Source organism: Belonocnema kinseyi, chromosome 8, assembly GCF_010883055.1.
Source record: "Belonocnema kinseyi isolate 2016_QV_RU_SX_M_011 chromosome 8, B_treatae_v1, whole genome shotgun sequence".
Lineage (NCBI taxonomy): Eukaryota > Metazoa > Arthropoda > Insecta > Hymenoptera > Cynipidae > Belonocnema > Belonocnema kinseyi.
In genome coordinates, this window is record NC_046664.1 from 42,669,253 (window position 1) to 42,690,654 (window position 21,402).

Below are 21,402 nucleotides of genomic sequence, written 5' to 3' on the forward strand. Positions count from 1 at the left end.
GGAACCTATAAATACAATTTTGATAAAAAGTTTATTTTTTTTTTTTTTGGACCAAACTTGAAGCGAAAGAAATGTTTATTAGGATAAAATGAAGTTTTTTGAAAAGTATTACCTTAATTGAGTGATTCGTTAACAAAATAGAATCATTCAAATAGCACTGATCGAGCGCGTGAGAGGTGATAATTTATTATCACCTCTCACGCGCTCGATCACGCGCTCGCGATGATAAGCCAACTCGAGCGGCCTGAAGCGGCCAGGCAAATTTTATGCGTGGTTATAGAATCCGGAGTCTCAATTTATTAATCCATATGTTGTTAAAAATTGAGGTATTTTGGTTAAAAATGTAACTATTTAAACATTTTAAAAATGAAAAAAATATAAACTAAAAATTAATCAATGAAAATTTGGACTAATATCAAATCCATTTTTCAAACTGTTTAGTAACAATTTTATTTTTCTGATGGTAGAAAATTATTCATCATGGTTTAAAATTTGAATACTTGGTTAAAAATGTATGACAGTTCATCTTTTAGGTTGAAGATTATTCTTCGTGGCTTGAAAAATACAAATTTTCGATGTAATTTTTTTTTATTAATCACTGAAAACATTTTTTTTAATCTACCTTTTTATTTGAAAATACATCTCCTTGGTAGAAAGTTCGTCTTTATTGTTTTAAAATAAAACTATTTGTATAGAAATTGATCTTTTTTTTGTTGAGGATTCAACTATTTTTGAGAAAATTGGTCCTTTTTGGTTCGGTTGTTTTGTTTTTGATTAAAAATGAATTTTTTTTATTAAATCATCAATTATTACATTTTCTTTAGAATTCTTTTTTATTGAAAATTTAAATTCCTTTCTTTAAATTTGAACTACTTTGTTCAAAATATATTTTTGAAATTAAAGATTCATCTCTTTGATTGAAAATTGAAGTATTTTGTTAAAAATTGGTTTCCTTTTTGGTTGAAAATTGATTTTTTTATGTGAAGCGTCAACTATTTGGTTAAAAATTCATTTATTTGCTTCAAATTAGTTTTTTTTCTAAATACAAAGTTAATCCTCCTGGTGAAACAATAATCTTTTTGGTTTAAAACTTAGGATTCATAATTTTAGTTGAAAATTTGATCAGTTAAAACTTGATATTTTTAATCAAACATTGATCTTTTCCAAGTGAATATTCAACTTTTTAGCTGAAAATTAATCCTTTTCGTAGAAGATTTAATTATTTTGTTGAAAATCCGTCTACTTTTTATCGCAAAATTAAATATTCGTCAGCAAAAATTACTGAATCAGAAAAATCATTAAAAAAAAATACTTGAGAATTGTGACTTACGTCAAGGAACATTTTTGCATCAGCACTGTCCTTAATATAAGTACAGTGCAAAATCCACTTCCCAGATGCTATACTGCCCAAAGTTTTCTCATTTCTTGCGGGTTTGATGCAAAGTAAATGCGTCGCGGTCGAATCAAAAGTGTTTTCCATTGAAACTTCACCTCCAAGAGCCTTTATCAAATTTTCATAAGGCTCTTTATCCTGAAAATGTGTTGTTATTAATTGATTTTCTTGAAAATTTCAATAAAATTCTATACTGAGGCTAAAAAAAGGAAGAAATTGATACAAACTTTTATTCCTGAGAGCATGAATTTTCGTACTGGCGCTACAGCAGCAGCTGATGTTTCAACGCTAGGGTCTTCCTCGACTTTGTCTTCTAATTCTTTACTATCAGTTTCTTCTTCAGTCTGAAAGACATAGAATTTTAGTAACAGAAATACAGATTTTCTCATCATAATAAGGAGTCCTGTATAAATTAAATAAACAATTTTGATAAAAAACCATTTATTTACGTGAAGTTTTGGTAACAAGTGACACTTCTCTGATCAAAAAATAAAATTGAAATACGTGTCGACATATTAGAGTCATTTTCCATTTAAAAAAATTAATTTTTTAGAAAGAACTAAATTCCCAAACAGAAAAGTTCAGTTGAATTTTTAATTTACAAAGACGAATTTTCAACCAAGAACATTAATTATCTATCAAAAGACAATTTTTTAAACAAAATACATGAATTTTTGACCAAACAGTTGAATTTCCAACCAAAAGGATAAATTTTCAACCAAAACTGGAGCAGTTACATTAGTAAGTGAAAAAATGGTCAATAATACAAAAAAAGAGTTATCCAGTGAAATTCAACAAAAATACGAATTCTTAGCAAAATAGTTCAATCCTCAACCATATTGAGAATTTTGGTCAACCATTTCGTCACCTGGTGCCGAAAACTGAGACTAGAAATAGTAGGTACAATTTTAAAAATGAGTTTTAATTTGAGCAGAAAAATGTTTTTACGATTGTTTTGTCAAGTTTAAAACTATGATTGAATACTAAAAACGAATCTCCATCAAAAATTTATCATTTGAGGTAGAATTTTCATTTAATAAACTGAAAAAACACATTTTTGTCAAAAAGGTTAAAAAAACAACAACAACAATTATTTCACCATTTCATGTAATTTTTAATGCATTGTAAGCTTAAATAAATTTTAATAAATGTATATAGCGATCAGATTTTTAAATAAAAAATATTTCATGTATACGTTAATAAAAAATCACATTGAGTTCATTTTTGCTTCAAAACAAGTTCGTTTGAGTTTATAATCTGTTGAAAGTAACAATAAGTAGTACAATAATCGTTTTTTCTTAAATCAGAATTTATTTTAATTAATAGAAAATTGCATTTTTTCGTTAACTTTTCGGTTGAAAATTCAACTATTTTTTTTTTAAGTTTGTCTTTTTTATTTTAAAGATTAGAAGATTAAAAATCTTTAGAAGAAATGAAATCTTTTTTTTTTTATAAAAATGCAACTGTTCGATTAGAAATTAAGCTGTTATGCTATTTTCTTGAAAAGTAAACTATTTCGTAGAAAATTTACTTTTTGTTTAAAATTGCTATTTTGGTGTTGAAAAATGAGCTGAAATATTTTCTGAATGAAAGTTCCACTTATAAAAAAAATGTTTTTTATTACAAATTCATCTGTTTTAGTACAAAATTGATATTTTTTGGATAAAAATGCAACTATTTTGTAGAGAATTCAACTACTTTGTTAAAAATTCATCCTTTTTGGTTGAATAAATTCGTCTATTTTAATTAAAAAATTGAATTTTTTTCGTAAAAACATTTTTTTTGTTACGAAAATTCAATTTTTGATGTTATTGAGTTAACTGGATTTTTTTTGGATGAAAACTCAACTTTTTTAATAATAAAAAATTCTTCTGCTTTAAGATAAACTTCATATTTTTTATAAAAAAGCAACTATTTGCTAGAGAATTCAACAATTTTGTTAAAAAGTCATCCTTTTAGTTAAAAATTCGTCTTTTTGGATTGAACATTCAATTTTTCTGCAGAAAATTATTTCTTGTTAAAAAATTCATAATTTGATCGTGAAAACTCGAGTAAAATGTTTTTCAACCGAAATTTCAATTACTTTTTCGAAATTTTATCTTTTTGACTAAAAAAAATTCAACTGTTTTAATAAAAGTTCAATTTTTTCATGAAATCGTAACTTTTTGGTTTAAAAACATTCTTCTTTGCTTGATAATTCGACTAATTTGTTTTAAAAATTTGGTGGAGTCGCTTTGTTAAGAAATCACTATTTTGTTAAAGATTTATATTTTAAGTTGAAAAGTTATCTCGTTGGTTAAAAGTTTAATTATCTTGTTGAAAATTAACCTTTTTTAATTGAAAATTCAACTACTTGGGTCAAAGCTAAACTACATTGTGAATTTTTTTTATTGAAGGCTTATGTCTGATTTAAAATTTAACTGTTTAGTGAAAAATACTTCTTTTTTTGTTTGTTTAGAATTCATTTTTTAACAGAAAATGGAACTTCCATTTTTTTAAGATCTATTTATTTTATTTAAAAATTTGCGTTTTTTTGCAAAAAAAATTGTTTTTTAGTTTGAAACTTCATTTTTTACGTAAGAATGCATCAGTTTCGTGGAAAATTAAATTTTTGTTGAACAGTCATATTTTTTGTTTGAAAATTGAATTTTTGTAAAGGAAATTTAGCTAGTATCTTCGTAAAAGCTAATTTTTTCTATGTACGTGTATTTGAAAAATAGTTTTTATTTTTTAATTGCTATTTAATTAAATAATAAAATTATTAAAATTATTATAAATTACAAAGATATTACAGAAATAAAGTCTTGTTCCATGCATTTGATCTTTAAAACCATACCCATTCTTCATAGTTCGGATTTTTGTCACCAGGTGGCATATTGCAGTTTAACCATTTCCAATAGATGAATTTTCAACAAACAACCGAACTTTTAACAAAACAGTCCAATTTTAAAGCGAAAAGGAGAATTTTCAATGAAGAAATACGAATGATCAAGTAAAAAAGATAAAATTTCAATTAAAAATGGAATCTATAAATTTTCAGTATAAAAGCAAAGAATTTTCTACCAGTTGAATTCAAAAAAAATACGACTTTTTAAGAAAAAGGTGAATCCTCAATAAAACTGATGAATTTTCAACATGCAAGATTAATTCTCTACCCAAATAGACAAACTTTAACAGAATACGAGTTTTTTCTACAAAATAGTTAAATTTTTCAAATAAATAGTTCAGTTTTTGACCAAATATTTTGTTTCTAACAAAGTAGTGGGATTTTTAAAAACAAAAAAATTTATTTTGGATAAAGTAGTACAAAAAATTATTTATTTTACAGAAAATGTAACTATTTGGACAAAAATTCAACTGTTTGGTTGAAAATTAACTTTCTTTATGACAATTAAATTTTTCGTAGTATATTAAACAATGTGGTAGAAAAGTCAACTATTTTGTAGAAAATTTGTTTTTTGATTTAAAAATAATTTTTTAAATGGTAATTTAACTTTTTGGTTAAAAAAATTTTATTTTATTGAGATTTCGGCTATTTTAGTTGAGCATGAATTTTATTGATTAAAAATTCATGTTTCTAATTGAAAATTGAAACATTTGATTGAAAGTTCAACTGTTTCAAAGAAAGCTCCTCTTATTGGATCGAAAATTCAAAATTTGCAATGAAATTTGTTTTTCTTTGTTTACTGAAAAATCTGTTAAAAATGCAACTGTTCGGTTAAAAATAAATTTTTTTTGTTGATAATTGATGCTGTTTGGTTAAAAATTCAACTGCTTTATGGAAAATTACTTTTTTTCGGGTGGAAAATAGAAATATTTCTTCAAAATTTATCTTCTTGGTTCAAAAATGTATCTCTTTTGTTAGAAATTTGATCTTCTTGTTATTGAAAATGCAACTGTGTGGTTAAAAATTAAACTATTTCATTTGAAAGTTATCTTTTTTGTTGAAAAATCACAATTTCGAAATGAAAATTTAATTGCTTTGTAGTAAATTCGTATTTTCCTCTAAAAAGTGAGGGAAAAAAACTCGTGGAAAATTAAACTCCTTATTTCAAAGTTGAAATACTTTCTTAAAAATTCATTTATTTGGTTTAAAATTGAACTACATTCTCGAAAAAATCCTTTTTTGTTCAAATTTAATTTTTTTATGTATTTTTAACTATTTGGTCAGAATGCAGAAAGTTTTGCAGAAAATTCGTTTTTTTTTTGTTGAAAATTAATTTGCTTTAAATGGCAACTTAAATATCCGTTTTTTTAAACCAATCTTTTTTAGTTAGAAAATTGAACTATTTGGTTAAAGACTTACGCAATTTGTTAAAAATTCATCTTATTTGGTAGAAAATTTAACATTTTGGAATGCATTTTTTTCTATATTAACTGAATAATCTTATTTAGTTGGAAATTCAACTTTTGTTGAAAAATAGTCTTTTCTTTAGAAAATTCATCTCTTCCAGTGGCAATTTCCTCTTTTCTGATTGAAAATGCAACTGTTCGGTTAAAAATAATTCCTTTTTTTTTATTTGAAGATTGAACTATTCTGCTGAAAATCCGTCGTTTTTGGTTTAATTGAACTATTTTGGATTTAAAATTAAAATCGTTTCTCGATTAAATATCAACTATTACATTTTTTTTGAGGATTGATAAATTCCCGAAAAAAATATAGTCGGCAAATATTATTTAAGATATGGGGTCCGTTACAGGGGTGCAAAATTTTTAAAAAATTCACGCAAATGCACAACCCTTAAGTAAATAATTAACTTACCTGGGATTTTTCTTGAGGTGCTTCTGGATATTGCCAGCCGACTGTGAAAGGTTGTGATTCCTTTCCCAAACCTGAAAAACATTAATTTCCATCAACAAATCATTTCAAAAAGAATTTCTTCCATACGTAGCTTATTAATTTCTGCTTACATTTGTCTGTTTCCGGTTCAAACTGGTATTTTTTCGCACTTTCCGCCGATAGAGAAAACCTTTTTTCTGCTGTACTAGTCGAGGCCCGCAAAGCTTTTTGTAATGTAACTAATTGCCTGGAAATAAAGAAAAAGTTATATTAATAAGAAAGTAAAAAAGTGAATATGTAGCTTTAAAAAGAAAACCTCTAGAATAATGAATGTGAACCTACATATCGATTTGATTAACTTTTGAAGGACTATTTTCATCAGCATATGACAATTGTCTATTGGTCGGTGTGTCATCAGATTCAAAAACAGAATTTTCTTTTTCTGTAGTTTTTGATCGATTACTTTCATTCCGAGATGTATTTGCCTCGTCTGCTTCCTCCTGCATGAATAATTAAATTATAGAGCTGTTTAAAGTGTATAAAGAACGAAATTGATAAGAGATATATTTAATAAATTATACCCCGTCCAAGGGTTCCTTCAGTTTCTCCCACATTTGCCTCCTTAGTTCCGAAAATGGCTGAAAATAAAATGTGCTGTTTTACTGAAATGAAAGATTTAAATTGGAAATCATACAATTTTTCGATTTTAAATATTTATATTTATTCTTAAATGGTTTGTACTTATACTTTGATTTCTTTTTTAATTACGCCTTCAAAATAAAATAATTTTGAATTTGAAAGTGCTTAAAATTGTACAACGATACATTCAAAGCATTCAATATTGTATCATTAAAAATGTAAAAACTTTCGAAAGATTATACATTTTTTATATAAGCCATTAAAATAATACAACATACAAATCATCAAGCTTAATTATTAATGATCAAGAATTACGATTTGAAATAAAATTGCAAAAATAATAAGGTATTCGGTCAAATAAAGTTTTGATTTGAAGTTGTTCATTTTTAAATGCTTTCGATTTCGAATTGTTATTCAATTTTTAAAATTTTAATCTGAAATTATTTCACTTAAAATTTAACATTGGCAAACTTTCTAATTATTAAAACATTCAATTAGAAATTAAAATTTTTGAAGAATTATACATTGAAGTTATCCACTTTTAAAAGTTACAGCTTAAACGCCTTTAATTTTACTTTCAATTGCAAATTTTCTTCAGCATCTGAACCTATTGAACCCAGAAAGAATTAAAAGAAATCATTGCTTTTGTTCTCGTTTTCGATTTGAAATTTTCAGGGTTGCTACAGAAGTCCGATTTCCAATCGGACAATTATCCAAAAAATGTCCAAACCCAGAAATGGAAATTGGAAATACATAAAATTAAAAAAAAAATTGATTTTGATATTGAATTAAATTTTCTTTATAAATTGTGGGTTAAAAAAATCTGAGAATGTGTAGTTTTTTAGCCTAGAAATACACTAAGCAAAAAATCAACATGATCCAGGAATCGAAATTAAAATTACAGTAAATTTTCAATATATAGAACTTTGTATTTAATACGATTTTTTTCTAGTATATCTTTATGCTAAAAAAGACCACACATGTGCAGAAAATTTGATAAATCACAAGTTATAAAAATAATTTCAATAAATACATAAATCAGTATTTAAAAAAATCCCTGCACCTCAAGTTTCGATTCCTGGGTATTGACGATTTTTTTCTTATACATTTTTGACACCGAAAAGTTTTCAAGTATCCGAAGATATCTTTTAATTTACACACTTTTTTAAGAAATTGTTTCAACATTTTATGCGAACGCGGGTAACCAAGCTAAAAACCTATCAATGCCAAATTAATTAAATTTTTTTAGGATCCCAATACGCTACTTTTTCGCATAATATCGATTTTGAATTCCAGAATTTTTTATTTTCGACCCACCCTAACTTACAGTGCTCGGGGCTCTTCTTTTTGCCGGAGGAGGATCGTTTTCCCTTAAATCAGGAAAACTGTCGGCCCACTTAAGCCAGGCTTTTCTCGTATCCGGAGATGGGTTGTCCTTAAACATTATTCCGTAAGGTGTTTCAGGTGTGCTAATATGGAACGGCGATTGCGGTGTTTTATTCATAATAGCACTGAGCCGTTTGTTCACTAACGGTGTTTGCATTCCCGGCGTTTCCTGTTGCTAAAATAAAAGAATTTAACATCAAACTTAAATTTAAATTTCACCAAGAGGGTACATGAACAGGTTAGCCTCTTTTATCAAAACAAAAAATAACTCCCGATCATTTATCCCGGTTGTTAAAAAAATGGTGATAAAATAATGACAGGGTGGCTGAAAAACTGAATTTTCCAAATTCCCTGGCTTTTCCCCGATTTTTCTCTGGCAAATTTTTTATTTTTCCTGACCATTTTAACTTGAAACTCAAAAATTCAAAATGTATTTTTTTATTTTAACCAAAAATATATTCCTTATACTTATACTTTTTTTAAATAGTTTAAATTTCAAGAAAATAATTAAGCTTTTAACGAAATAGTTGAATTTTCAACAAAAAAAATGGATTTTCAAGCAAATGGTCTAATTTTTAATATAAAAAGATCAAACTTCAAACAAAAAAAGTTGCATTGTCAACCAAATACTCAACCAAAAAGTTAAATTTTCAACCCAAAAAGGTGAATCATAAAAGAAAAATTGAATAGTAGACGTATCCACGAAAAAAGATCAAATCTGTACCAAAATAGAAGAGTTGAAAAACCAAAAAGATAAATTTTGAACCACAAATAAAAAACTTAAGTCAATTTTTAACCAAACACTTCAATTCTCAAACCAAAAAGAGAATTTTCTTAGAAGACAGTTGCATTATTAATCTAAAAAGTTAAACTTTCAACATCCCAAAAAGGATCAAATATCTACCAAAGTAGATAAATTTGGAAACCAAGATAAATTTTGACCTAAAAATGATAAACAGAAGTCTTCAGTGCGAAAAATTATTTTCAACAAACAAAAAAGAACTTTCAACAAAGTGGTTAAATTTTCAACCAAAGAGATGAATTTTTAACTAAAATCATGAATATTCAAACTAAAAAAGATCAAATTGCACCCAAAATAGACAAGTTATATTTTCAAACAAAAAAATTAATTTTAAATTCAATAATATTTAATATTTAATTTTTAAATTTAATTATAATCAAAAATTGTCAACAAAATATTTAGATTTTTCACCAAAAAATTAACCTTCAATCAAGCAAATTAATGTTTAACAAAGTTGTTTAACTTTTACACAAGCAGTTGAATTTTCAATTATAAAAGATCAATTTTCAACAAAATAGTTCAACTTTCAACCAAAGAGATACATTTTTAGCTAAAATTATGAATTATGAATCAACATAAAATCAACCAAATTATTTTTTTTTTTTAATTTTGTTAAACTTTTAACCAAGTAGTTTGTTAAAAAAAAGATGAATTATGTAATAGTACATATTTCAACCAAAAAATATTTGAATTTTAAATTTAAAAATTTTTAATTCTACTAACAAGCCGAATTTTCGAAAATATAGTTGAATTTTTAACCAAGACAGATTAAACTTTACCAGGGTGACAGAAACATTACATTTTGAAAATTCCATAATTTTTGCCTGAACGATTTTTCACTTTCCTTAACAATTAATTTAAAACAATTTCAGATTAAAAACTAAAAAACACAAATTTGTTATCCTTGAAAATTTTTTTATTTTTATTTAAATTTTCGAAGTTTTACAAGATTTTTCTCCAAACTCCTTGACTTTTCCCTGAGTTTCCCCGACCCATAAAACTCCCTGATTATACCTGATTTCTAAGTATGCAGTTTTTATAAAATATTAGGAAAAAAAATTTATTTATAGATATTTAAATTTTTTAAATTTTGAAGTTTGTTTTAAAATATGATCAATTTTACTTTAAACATCGGTGAGGGAAACACTTCATGTTCAACGTTCTTATTTAATTTAAAATCCTGTTCAGTTTCATTTTTCAGATTGAAATATTCCATTTTTAACTGTATTTAACTTTTAATTGAATTCAATTAAATTCGAAATTTTTTGATTAAAATTTTTGTTGGTTTAAACGAAATTTAAAATTGTTCGATTTTTAATATTTCTAACTGAAAAATGCTTCAAAATGATATAATTTTAAACATATAGAAATGTATTGATTCATTCTTTAATTTAATGAATCAAAAATGATAACGTGGATTTATATTTTTTATCCGAAATTTTTCAACTGCTATAGTTTAACAGATTTCCTTTAAAGTAGTTCATAATGTTCCGGGCTTCCATTTTCAACAGGTAAATTATTGAATGTTGGATTGAATAATTTTTAAGCTTGAATTAAAAATTTCTTTAATTAAAATAAGTTCTACTTTGAGTGCTTTAATTAGCAGTTCAGTTTAGCAAACATTTTTTACGGACATTGAAATTAAAAAATTAAAAATCAAAAGCTAAAAATCTTTCCATTCGAAGTAATAAAAACTGAGCCATAAATGATATAAAGCAATTTCAAGCTAAAAATATGAAAAATTTAACGAATACATTTTTATTATAAACTGAACACTTCTTAAATTAGAACATAAATTATTTTCATTTAAAATAGTTTTTAAATCATTAATAAGCTTCAAAATTGTATTTCAAAATCTTGAAACATCTACATGTTGTTTTAAACGTATTCAAATTTTTAATTAGGTTTGAAATTTGTTATAACTTCTAAACAACTTTTAAAATGATTCGAAATCTCCTTCAAATTTTTTCACATCTTGCAAAATAAAAAATATTTTCTTAAAATCTTCAAGATTCTTTTTTAACAATTTTGCAAATCTTTTTAAATCCTTTTAAATATTCTCTTAATATTAATTTTTCAAAATAAATAGTCATTTTTAATTTTCCTATGGATCTTAAGAAAATGCTTGTTATTTTTTTATAGCCTTTCATAAATTTTAAAAATCTTCTAAATTTTTTTTTCAAGATCTGCAAAAATCTATATTTGGTTTTAAATTAGACCGTGGGTTATTTGTACCCAAATTTTGGTATGAATAGAAATTTAATTAATTTCGAATCTTTTCAGGCCTTCTAAATATTTCTTCAACTTACTCCAATTTTTTCGAGGAATGATAGGTGTGGAATATTTATTATACATTAAAAGTCAACAATTTGACTTGTAAATTAATTTTTTTCGAATAAAACAATTAAAATTGAAACGTTCGAAAATTTTGTTTGTTTTATATTCACATTTGATCAACTAAAAATGTTTTTTATCCAAAGCTTTCGATTTTAAGCACTGCTAAATGAACTCTTAACTGGAGGCACTATGGGTAAAGAGTACCTCAACAAATTTTTGAGCTCGAATTAACCGTACTAAATTCGAGAAAATGGACCACGGGTCGACTTATACCAGTAATTGAATTCACTAACTAAAGATGGAGTAGGTTAGTATGGAGAAAAAAACGTTTAGCATACGTTGGACACCGGCTCAAAGTAGACCTTCTAAAACTGCGGGGTCTATAATACCCGTTGTGCCGCCAGCGAGCGAAAAAAAAAACGATTTTCAACCAAAATTTGTGCCATTGATATTAGTGATTTTTGTTCAATTTCCAACGTAAGTTTATCAGCTAAAGTGAAATAAGTTTTTTAAAATTATTTCATAGTCGCTTGCTCTTGTAAATGACCTGGAATTTACAGTCTTTGCGGCGACTGTGTAGGTTTAAAAGAGTAATTACAAATTTGAAAATCTGTTTTTTATGTTACTTTTATGTTTTTTATTTAACTATTTTTGTGCATTCAAATAAAAATAAATGGATTTGAACATGGGAAAATATGGTGTTTTATTTTACCATAAAATCTAGTATTTATTTTGCAAAATAATTACCTTTTTTGGAAGCATCAATAATGCAGTAATTTTTTTCTCAAAGTGTAGTATCTTAAAAGTATCACCCTAAATTTTTAGGTACAAATATTAACAATTACGTGAGTTATGAATTTTTAAGTAAAAAAAATCACTTTTTGTCGTTTTTTTAAAAATACTTTGTTAATTACCTTAAATTAAACTAATGACTATAAAAGCGATTCCATAAAAAAAAACATTTTAAACTACATTACATAATTTTTGCTGTGCAAAAATATTCATTACAGGCGGCGCGGGTCATGTTTGAAAACGTGGGGTAAAAAACACCCGTTGTACCATTTACGTAATAAAAAGAAGTTGTTAATTTTTAAATTCTTTAAATGAAAAATGTACCCATAAAAATTAAAATTTTAATGAAAAATTTGTATATAAATCGTTTTTGAATTACGCATTGTAAATTGAATATCATAATTGTAAAAAAAAAAAATTCAACTGATATTTTAATAAACCGAAAAGTGACAGAAATTTTTCTTCCAATGCAGCCAATGCAATTTACTAGAAAAAAAAATAAAAAATTCTTGTTCCCGAAGGCCGTGTTTATAAATCACAATCTTATCGATAGAAAAATAGCAGAAATAACAAAAAGTCATAATATTTCGTTAAAAATTGAATTATTTTTTTGAGAATTAAAATATTTTGTTAAAAAGTAAAAGTATAAGAAGTATATTTTTAATTTAAATAAAAAATTTAATTTGAAAGATTTAACTTTCAATTTCAAACAGTTATATTACGTTTATTAATTTATGAGCACAGATCACGGTCACAAAAAATTGCCCATTTCCCAGTCAAGCGGCTACCTTAACAAAGCTAAAAAAAAAATACCTGAACATTCGCTATACGCATAGGAGTCATCGTGCGTGGAGTTGTTAAAGGTGGCTTCATATTTAAGGCTCGAGGTTGCGATGCTGAAATACAAACATTGCAGATCAAAGGAAAAGGATGAAATTATTTTTCTAAAGGAGAATATAAATTCGAAATCTTACCCATTGTTTCTCCAATAAGATAAGGCGTTTCACTCACGAGTTCCATTCTCTCGGCACACTTTAGAAGCCAGTCGGCACTGACAGCTGGAAGTTTCCATTTTACAGCTGCATTGTACTTTTGTCCTTCAGGCGCAGGACAAATTAAATGTGTGCTGGCATAAGTCTTTTTCTCCAAATTTGTCTTACGCGCAAATGTGTCTTGATGTCTGGAATATATAAAAAAGAGCGATAAGAATTCTGGAAAACTGTGGAGCGATATTTTGAAAATTGGATTAAAAATTGTAGTACACTGCTCCCAAAGCTTCGGACAAAAATTGGAGATAAGGCCTTTCTTGTCCGGAATAAGTGCTTATTGCTATCACACATTGCTGGAGAGGTTGGGCGTCACCCTTTAAGAGAATAGGACGATGGTAGTATTCTAGCGGAACCAATTCGTCTTTGTCTACACAATCATCCTATAAAATGAAAATACAATTTTCAATACACACTATTAAAAGATTTATTGCCAACCGGGATAATTATAGAAAAAAGTGTTCTTTTTTATTTGGAACCGTCCATTAATTACGTAAGGATTATTGAAAAAAATGTCGATCTCGTCAAAAATCTCTATGAAGCTTGACGAGATTCACAAAGATTTTGAAAGATTTCAAGAGTTTGAAGAAATTACCAAGTACAATTTCAGAGAGAATCTCAATTTATCAAGGTATTTTTAAAGATTTTAAAGGACTTCGAAGAGTTTTATCAAATTAGGACCGATTTTCACGGATTTCAAAGGATTTTAAATTCATAAGAAATCAAAAAATCGTAAAGGATTTAACAAATTCTAAGAGATATTTTCAAAATTTTTAAGCAGAAATCATTAACTTTTTAAAGATTTTTTTATTTCACAACCATTTTAGGTTACGTTTGCGATTTACATGGAAAATTGGTATTTTCAAACAAAAATAATTTAATTTAAACTAGATTTCGAATCTTCAAACCATTTTGGATTACGTTGGTGTTTTTCGTCAAAAATTGGTATGTTTAATTAAAAAAAATTTTTTAACTTGTCAACAGTGTTAGGTTATGTTAGCCTTTTACACCAGAAATCGATATTACTAGTAAAATAATTACTAGATTTCAAAAAACGATACATTTTCTTTGCACAATTCAGGGTATCTACTCAAATCCGGAAAAAAAATTTCAGGCGATTCCATGTATTTTAAATTTAAATTGCTTCAAACTCCTAACTTTTTAAATTAAATAATTGAATTTACAACAAGATACATGAATTTTTAACCGAAAATTTTAATTTTCAGAAAAAAACAAATTTGGTCAAAAGTAATGGATTTTTAACTAAAATAAAAAAATATTCAACTTGAACAGATTAATTTTAAAATAAAAAGATGAATTTTTGAGAAAAGAATTTAACTTTTAAAAAATAATCTAAAATGATGACTATTATTTTGATTGGAATACTTAAATTTTCAATCAAAAAGATGAATTTTCGAACCTCAAGGTTAAATTTAAAAGGAGAAGATTAATTTTCTAGACAAAAAAAAGAAGATTTTTCAACAAAATACATGATTTTTTAAGAAAATAGTTGAATCTTTAACTGAAATAGTTCAACATTAAACCAAAAAGACGAATTTTGAATAAAATACATGAATTTTCAACTAAAAAGGTACATTTTCAAACAAAAATTTAAGTTAGATTTTCAATTAAAAAAGTTAATATTGAAGCAAAAAGATTAATTTTTAAATAAAATCATAAAATATTTAACTGAAACAGTTAAATATATAGTTAAATTTGCAGTTAAAATGTTAAATATTCAAGTAGCAGAATGGTTGAATTTTAAACAAACAAACAAAAAAGAGAATTTTTCAAATAAAAAAAAAAGAATCTTTAACTGGAATAGTTTCAACTAAAAAATTATGAATCTTTAACTGGAATAACTGGAATAGTTCAATTTCAAATGAAAAGATAAAATTACAACTGAAATTATTTATTTTTATCTAGAATTAGTGAATTATCATCCAAAAAGATAAATTTTCAACCAAAAAAATGGATTTCTATTAAAAAAACAAACACGCAGTTTCGACAAAAATGGATGATTTTTCAGAAAAAAATTGAACCGTTAAATTTTTAGTTAAAAAGTTGATTTTCATCCATAGAGATGAATTTTCAACTAAAATTACAGAATATCCACTTGGAATAGTTACATTTTCAGACTAAAAAAAGTTTAAACAAATTATAATAAAATAGTTCAAGAAAAACCGAATTTCCAACCAGAAAGATGAATTTTAAATTCAAATGATGAGTCTTCAACCAAAAAATTAATTTTAAAAACGATCAATTTACAAAAAAAAGAATGATTAAATTTTCAGTTCAAAAAATTAATTTTAAACCCATTTCCATTCGAATTAAGGTTGTAATATAAAAAATTAAGCCTGCTTTCGAAAAAATTCCCTTATTTAAAAAAAATCGGGTTATCACATAAAATCGATTTTTTTTACACAAAAATTATTAAATTTGAAAGAAGATTTACAATTTAGAACAATTTATTGTTACTTTAAGTTATTTGTTTTCTTCGGGAATCAATGATATTAAAAAAAATTAGATTTAAAAGAATATTTACCATTTTCGAACAACTTTAGGTTACGTTGGTGTTGATTTTCTCCTGAAAATGGTATTTTTAAAACAAAATCATAAGATGTAAATCCAATGATTTTTTTCCAAAATGATAAAATTGAGTGTCTCACATTTTTTTATTGTGTTCGTGTTTTATGTCGGTAAAATGTAAATTTTTAACAGCAGTTACGAATTGAAGAAAATTTTGAATTGAATTTTTAACTGTTGTAAATTCAATTTGCATTTTTCTTCAATTTTCATGAGCTGACAGTAAATAATTGATCAGATTAAAATAAATAATCCCAACTCTGATTAAAGTCGCTGTTCGTATTTTCCGTCTGAAATTGTCATTGTTAATAAAAAATCATTAGATTTCAAAGAATATTTACAATATTTGAACAATTATAAAATATGCTAGACATTTCACTGGAAAAAGATTATTTTAAACAAAAATCATTTGATTTCGACTTCAAAAAGTAAACTTCCAGTTTTGAATAATTTTAGCTTAAAATATTTGTTTTTGTTTTTCTTTTATATTGTTTTGGACAATATATAATATGAAACAAACAAACGTTGCATTAATATTAATTATTTATTATAATTAGCCGAATAAAAAGTTTGTTTCTTTAAAATATCTTGTAACAAAAACAAAAATATTTTTAAAATCCTTGATAATCTCGTTTCTAAATAGGAAATGCATTTATAATTAGATTTTTACTAAAATTTAAAATCTTACGATAAAGAGTTCGGTGACTATTTCGTTGACTGTAGATTTTAGAATAGTACCAAGCATAGGAACTACTGCAAAGTCCGGAATTCCTGGGTAAGTCCGAGAGACAACTCGTCCTCCCATTGTGTCGATTCTCACAACCAAATTTTGATACAAGTCAGCTTCAGAAATGTTTACAAGAAATGTGAGACCTGCAAATTTACGAAAAGTAATGATTTCGCATAATTTTGTACATATCTTCAAATCACAATTTGGAAAAAATGCAAAACCTTGTAATTATTGTAAAAATTGTAACATTATGAAAGTTTTTTTTAAGTTTCCAGAGTGTCTAGCAAAATTTCGTTTTCAAATTCCCGGATTTCCCGGATCGAAATTAATATTTTTTCCAAGTTTTCTCTCGCGATATATGTATCTTAATTTTGCAACGCATTATTAGTTTGAAAAAGTACTAAAAGATACATTTATTACTTCAAAACTAAAGTTTGATACACGCCAAGGCGAACCATTGAAGGCATGCAAAATATACCTTTAAAATAAAAGAAAGAAGAATTATTTATTTACATTTTGTGCAATATTTATGAAAGAGTGATAAAAAATACCTCAACCTAGTATCACTTAACGCAAAAATATTATATCTTTGATCCTACCTTTAGCAAAAAAAAAGAAATAATTTGTTTTATTACCAAAATTAGACGATTTTAAGAAAATAAAAAAATTAGAAAATACAATTAACTAAAGTTAATTGTACCATTAAATATTATTGATATTTAATTTAACAGAAAAAAAATACAAAAAGTATAATAAAATTTTTAAAAAAATAATTGGGAAAACTCCCACCTTACATAGGTTGATTTGAAATAGTATAACAATTGCTAAAATAAATATTAACATGAATAAAAAATAGAATTTTAAATATTTCCCCCTAAAACTAATGATTTAAAAATTTTAAAACATATGATATTATTTGAAATATCCTAAATTTCGTGTCACATTATATAAAAACAAATTTTAAATGAGTTGAATTTCAACTTTTTAAAACATTTTTAATTCAACTGCTTCAATATTCAATTATGAAATAATTTAGTTTACAATGCGTAATTTTGAAATCTTTAAGTTAAAAAAATTTCCATTTTAGAAGTTCTGAATCTGTTTGAAATTGAACAAATTACAGATTTTAAGGTTAAAAATTGAATTATTTCAATTCGAAGGAATTAGTAGTTAAACAAATTTAAACGCCCGATTGAAGATTTGTAAACTATTTTCAATGTCAAAATGAGATTCATAATTAAACGCTTTTATTATATTTCAAATGATATGTTCAAATTTTATACAATCTAAAATACTCCACTTTTTTATCTTACAATTTGAAAATTTTTAATTAATAAAGGACATCTTTTCAATATTTAGAAATATATAACTGCTTATTTTAAATGAGCAATTATAAATCAAATACATATGCAAAATCAAATAAGTTGAAACTGAATTGTTTCAAAAAATAGAAAGCCTTGAATAATTAAGATTTGAGAGTGCTAAATTTTAACTTTGAAGGGTGGAATTTAAATTGTTTCATTTTTTTAATTTTTAATTCGTAAAGGAAATTTTGTAATTTTTATGTATGAACAAAAATTCAACAATTATTGACTTTAAAAGACTTGAACTTAAAATAATTTGATTTCTAATTTAAAAATGGCTTAATTTTAAACAAAATTTAAAATATAAAGTAATGATGTTATTTTTTCGAACAGGGTAATTAACTGATTAATTAAATTTTGATGCCAAATTTTTGCTGATTACTGGTCCAATAATTTTCTAAAGAAACAAAAAAAATCTGGGCCGTAATAGTTTCTGCTTTCTTTGGAAAATTATTTTACCAGTAATCAGAAAAAAATTAACATCAAAATTTAATTAAAATTTACAATCGTTAAATTTTTAATGTTTCTAACTTAAAATTACTTCAGAATGATATAATTTTTAACATTTATATATTTTTATTGATTCGATATTCAATTTAGAGCACTGGAAATAATAGTCTAGATTTACATCTTTTACCCACAAATATTTTAACTGTTCAATTTAGAAAAGTTTAAAATATAAATTTGGTAATTTAAAGACATTTAATTTAAAATGGTTCAATTTAATATTTCAATTTTTAAAGTTTAAAATTCAAAACAAACAATTTTCAAACAAATATTTGAATTTTTAACTAAAAAAGATTAATTATCAACCAAAACATACATTTTTAACAAAAATTATGAATTCCGCTGGAATAGATGGATTTTAACCAAACAGTTGCATTTTTAAGAAAAGAATTTCAATTTTAACCAAAAAGTTTTATTTTCAACCGAAAATGAATTTTAAACTAAAAAAAATGATGAACAATTAACTGAAATACTTGAATTTTCAACAAAAGAATGAGTTTTTAAACAGGAAGATTATTTCCCTACCAAAATGAGGCGATTTTTTAACAAAATACATGAATGATGAATCTTTAACTGAAATAGTTACATTTTAAACAAAAAAGAGGAATTTTAAATCCAAAATGTGAATTTCCGCCAAGAAGATTCATTTCTACCAGAAAAGACAACTTTTTAAATAAAATGATGGAATACTCAATTGAAATAAATACATTTTCTGTTGAAAAAAATCATCCTTAACAAAAAAATCTAATTTTCAAAAAAATAGTAGATACATTTTCAAACAAAGTGATGAATTTTCAACTCAACTGATGAATCTTCAACTGAAATCGTTGAATAATAAATCAAAAAGATCAATTAATTTTAAAAAAATGACAAATGTGCAATCAAAAAAAGATAATTTCTTACCAAGAACTTAAATTGCAAAATTTTTAGTTTAAAAATTAACTTTTTAAATAAGAGATGAATTTTTAAATATTCATCTGGCATAGATAAATTTTCAGTTGAGAAAAATTAATTTCAAATCGAAAAAAAACAACTAATTTAAAAAAATATGGTTGCAAAAAGTAATATTAAGGTACTTTTACAAACTAAGAATCATTATTATTCAATTCTATATTATAAATTAAAAAAAAATGAAGCACACTAGATAAAATTTCCTGACTTAAAAAAAACCCCTGATAGACACCCTGGTATTTAGTTAGAAGTTTTTCCTACCTTCAAAAACTTTTCCTATGATAGTCCCGGTTTGACTCAAAGGAACAAGACTTTCACTTTCCCGAGTCTTATTCTTAAAAGATCCAGTCTGAGGAATAAAAGTAGGGCCTTCGCTTTGACGATGGGGCCTAGGCTCATCTTCACTTGACTCGGTTCTGTTTATTTGGAAGACTTCCGCCATCGACTTATTGGCAACTACAAGAGAAATGAACAATTATTATAAAAATTATAAAAAATATAAATTACTATTTATTATTTATAATTTATCAAAATTATAAAAGAAATCAACCACTGAAAATGAATAAATAAAAATAATAAGAACGACTAAATACAGATTAAACTTTCGATTTCTTTATGAAAATTAAACGAATCTAGAAGCCTTCATTTTACTTTCAAAAGCAACAAAATCAAATCGAGAAATATTTTCTAAAATATTCAAATTACCTGTAGATTTTTTCAGATATTCTTGAACAAGGTCTGGTTCATTGGGAGCTTCGTAGGGTTTCTCTTTATTTACATCGAATTTTGGAGGAGGTGGCCTTTGGGGCCGTTGTAACATTTCCAAATTCTATTTAAAAAAAAAAGTTTAAATATTATGAAATACATTCTACTGAAAAAATTCACTAATTTTATGTTTGAGAACGTAATAAAATCTTCTGAATTCTTACCTTTTTGCTGAGAGGAGATGGAGGCTCAGGAACTTTTTGTGGCACGTCGTCACTTTCTATTAAAAAATCTTCCTCTGGCGCGGGATGTTTTAATTTCATGCTTTCATCCAACCATTTAATATTTACAATATGTGGCCTAAAAAACCAAGATGGAGAAAAAGGGAAAAATTACAAAGCCTCGATTCAGCTAAAAAATCTGGTTTGCATTTGGTTGGATTCCTCCAAGTGTGTTGAAATAATTTTTCATTTTTAGGAGTACAGGAATAACGATGCAAAAGAAGCTTAAAAAAGGGGAAATAGGAAATAGGGTCATTTTTACGAAAAAGATTAAGCATTCATTTCTCCATATAGAAAAGAAGAAACAATCTTTTTTCATATGAAATTTTTCATTTTTGAATAATCTTAAATGATTTTTTAATTACTTCTACCATTAAAGAATTTATTTTCAAAAATTGCATATCGTTACAAGGGGGTTGATAGAGTTGAGATTTTTTTTTAAATCTACTAAACTCTCGACAGTAGAAAATTCAATTTTCTCCAATTTTCAACAGATGCAAATAAATTTTTCTTCAATTTTCAGTAACTGAATTTTTATCTTTTAAAATTACTATTTTCTTCAATATTTAAAAATTAAAAACTCAATTTTCTTCAATAGAACATTCAACGGTTAAAAGATGAAAATGATTTTTTCTTTAATTTCAGGGTGGCCGTTTTAATCGAAGCAAAAAATTCCCGGTCATTTCCCGGTTTTTTCCTGGTTTACAAACATTTTTCACGGTCAATGTAATTTAAGAAATCAAACTATATTCTAAACATTTTTCTATATAAATGAATAAACAATAAATTTAATAAATAATCTAGGTATCCTTTAAAAGCAAATTTTTGAATTTTTTCGGAACTTTTAAATATATTTCAAAATGAATTGAATTTTTTCTATAACTTTTGGAAAATCCTGCAAACTAAAAAAAAAAAGTATTTTGAATTTATAAGTAACAGTAGAAAACTTATTATTTGTAGAAATATTAGAGTAATTTTAAGAGATATTTAGAAGTTTTAAAAAGATTCTAATTAAATTTAGAACTTGAAATAATTTCAAATACTTACAACCGAATTTAAAATAAAATGTAGATTTTTGCAGACGTCAAACAAAAAATTTAGCA

At 25.2% G+C, this 21,402-nt stretch overlaps 1 protein-coding gene across 2 annotated transcripts in view; it reads right to left on the bottom strand.

Annotated features, from left to right (window-relative positions):
• The window catches only part of LOC117178337 (DNA topoisomerase 2-binding protein 1), a 50,802-nt gene that overhangs the window by 6,762 nt on the left and 22,638 nt on the right, over positions 1–21,402 (bottom strand). For both annotated transcript variants that reach the window (XM_033369754.1, XM_033369753.1), the window contains exons 10-23: positions 20,243–20,378; positions 20,019–20,142; positions 19,575–19,769; positions 16,450–16,634; positions 13,392–13,558; positions 13,104–13,309; positions 12,943–13,025; positions 8,140–8,373; positions 6,755–6,811; positions 6,516–6,673; positions 6,305–6,420; positions 6,156–6,226; positions 1,621–1,737; positions 1,331–1,531 (exon numbers count right to left, since the gene is read on the bottom strand). In XM_033369754.1, the coding sequence (XP_033225645.1) occupies positions 1,331–1,531; positions 1,621–1,737; positions 6,156–6,226; positions 6,305–6,420; positions 6,516–6,673; positions 6,755–6,811; positions 8,140–8,373; positions 12,943–13,025; positions 13,104–13,309; positions 13,392–13,558; positions 16,450–16,634; positions 19,575–19,769; positions 20,019–20,142; positions 20,243–20,378 (2,050 nt within the window). The remainder of the gene's footprint in view (positions 1–1,330; positions 1,532–1,620; positions 1,738–6,155; positions 6,227–6,304; positions 6,421–6,515; positions 6,674–6,754; positions 6,812–8,139; positions 8,374–12,942; positions 13,026–13,103; positions 13,310–13,391; positions 13,559–16,449; positions 16,635–19,574; positions 19,770–20,018; positions 20,143–20,242; positions 20,379–21,402) is intronic.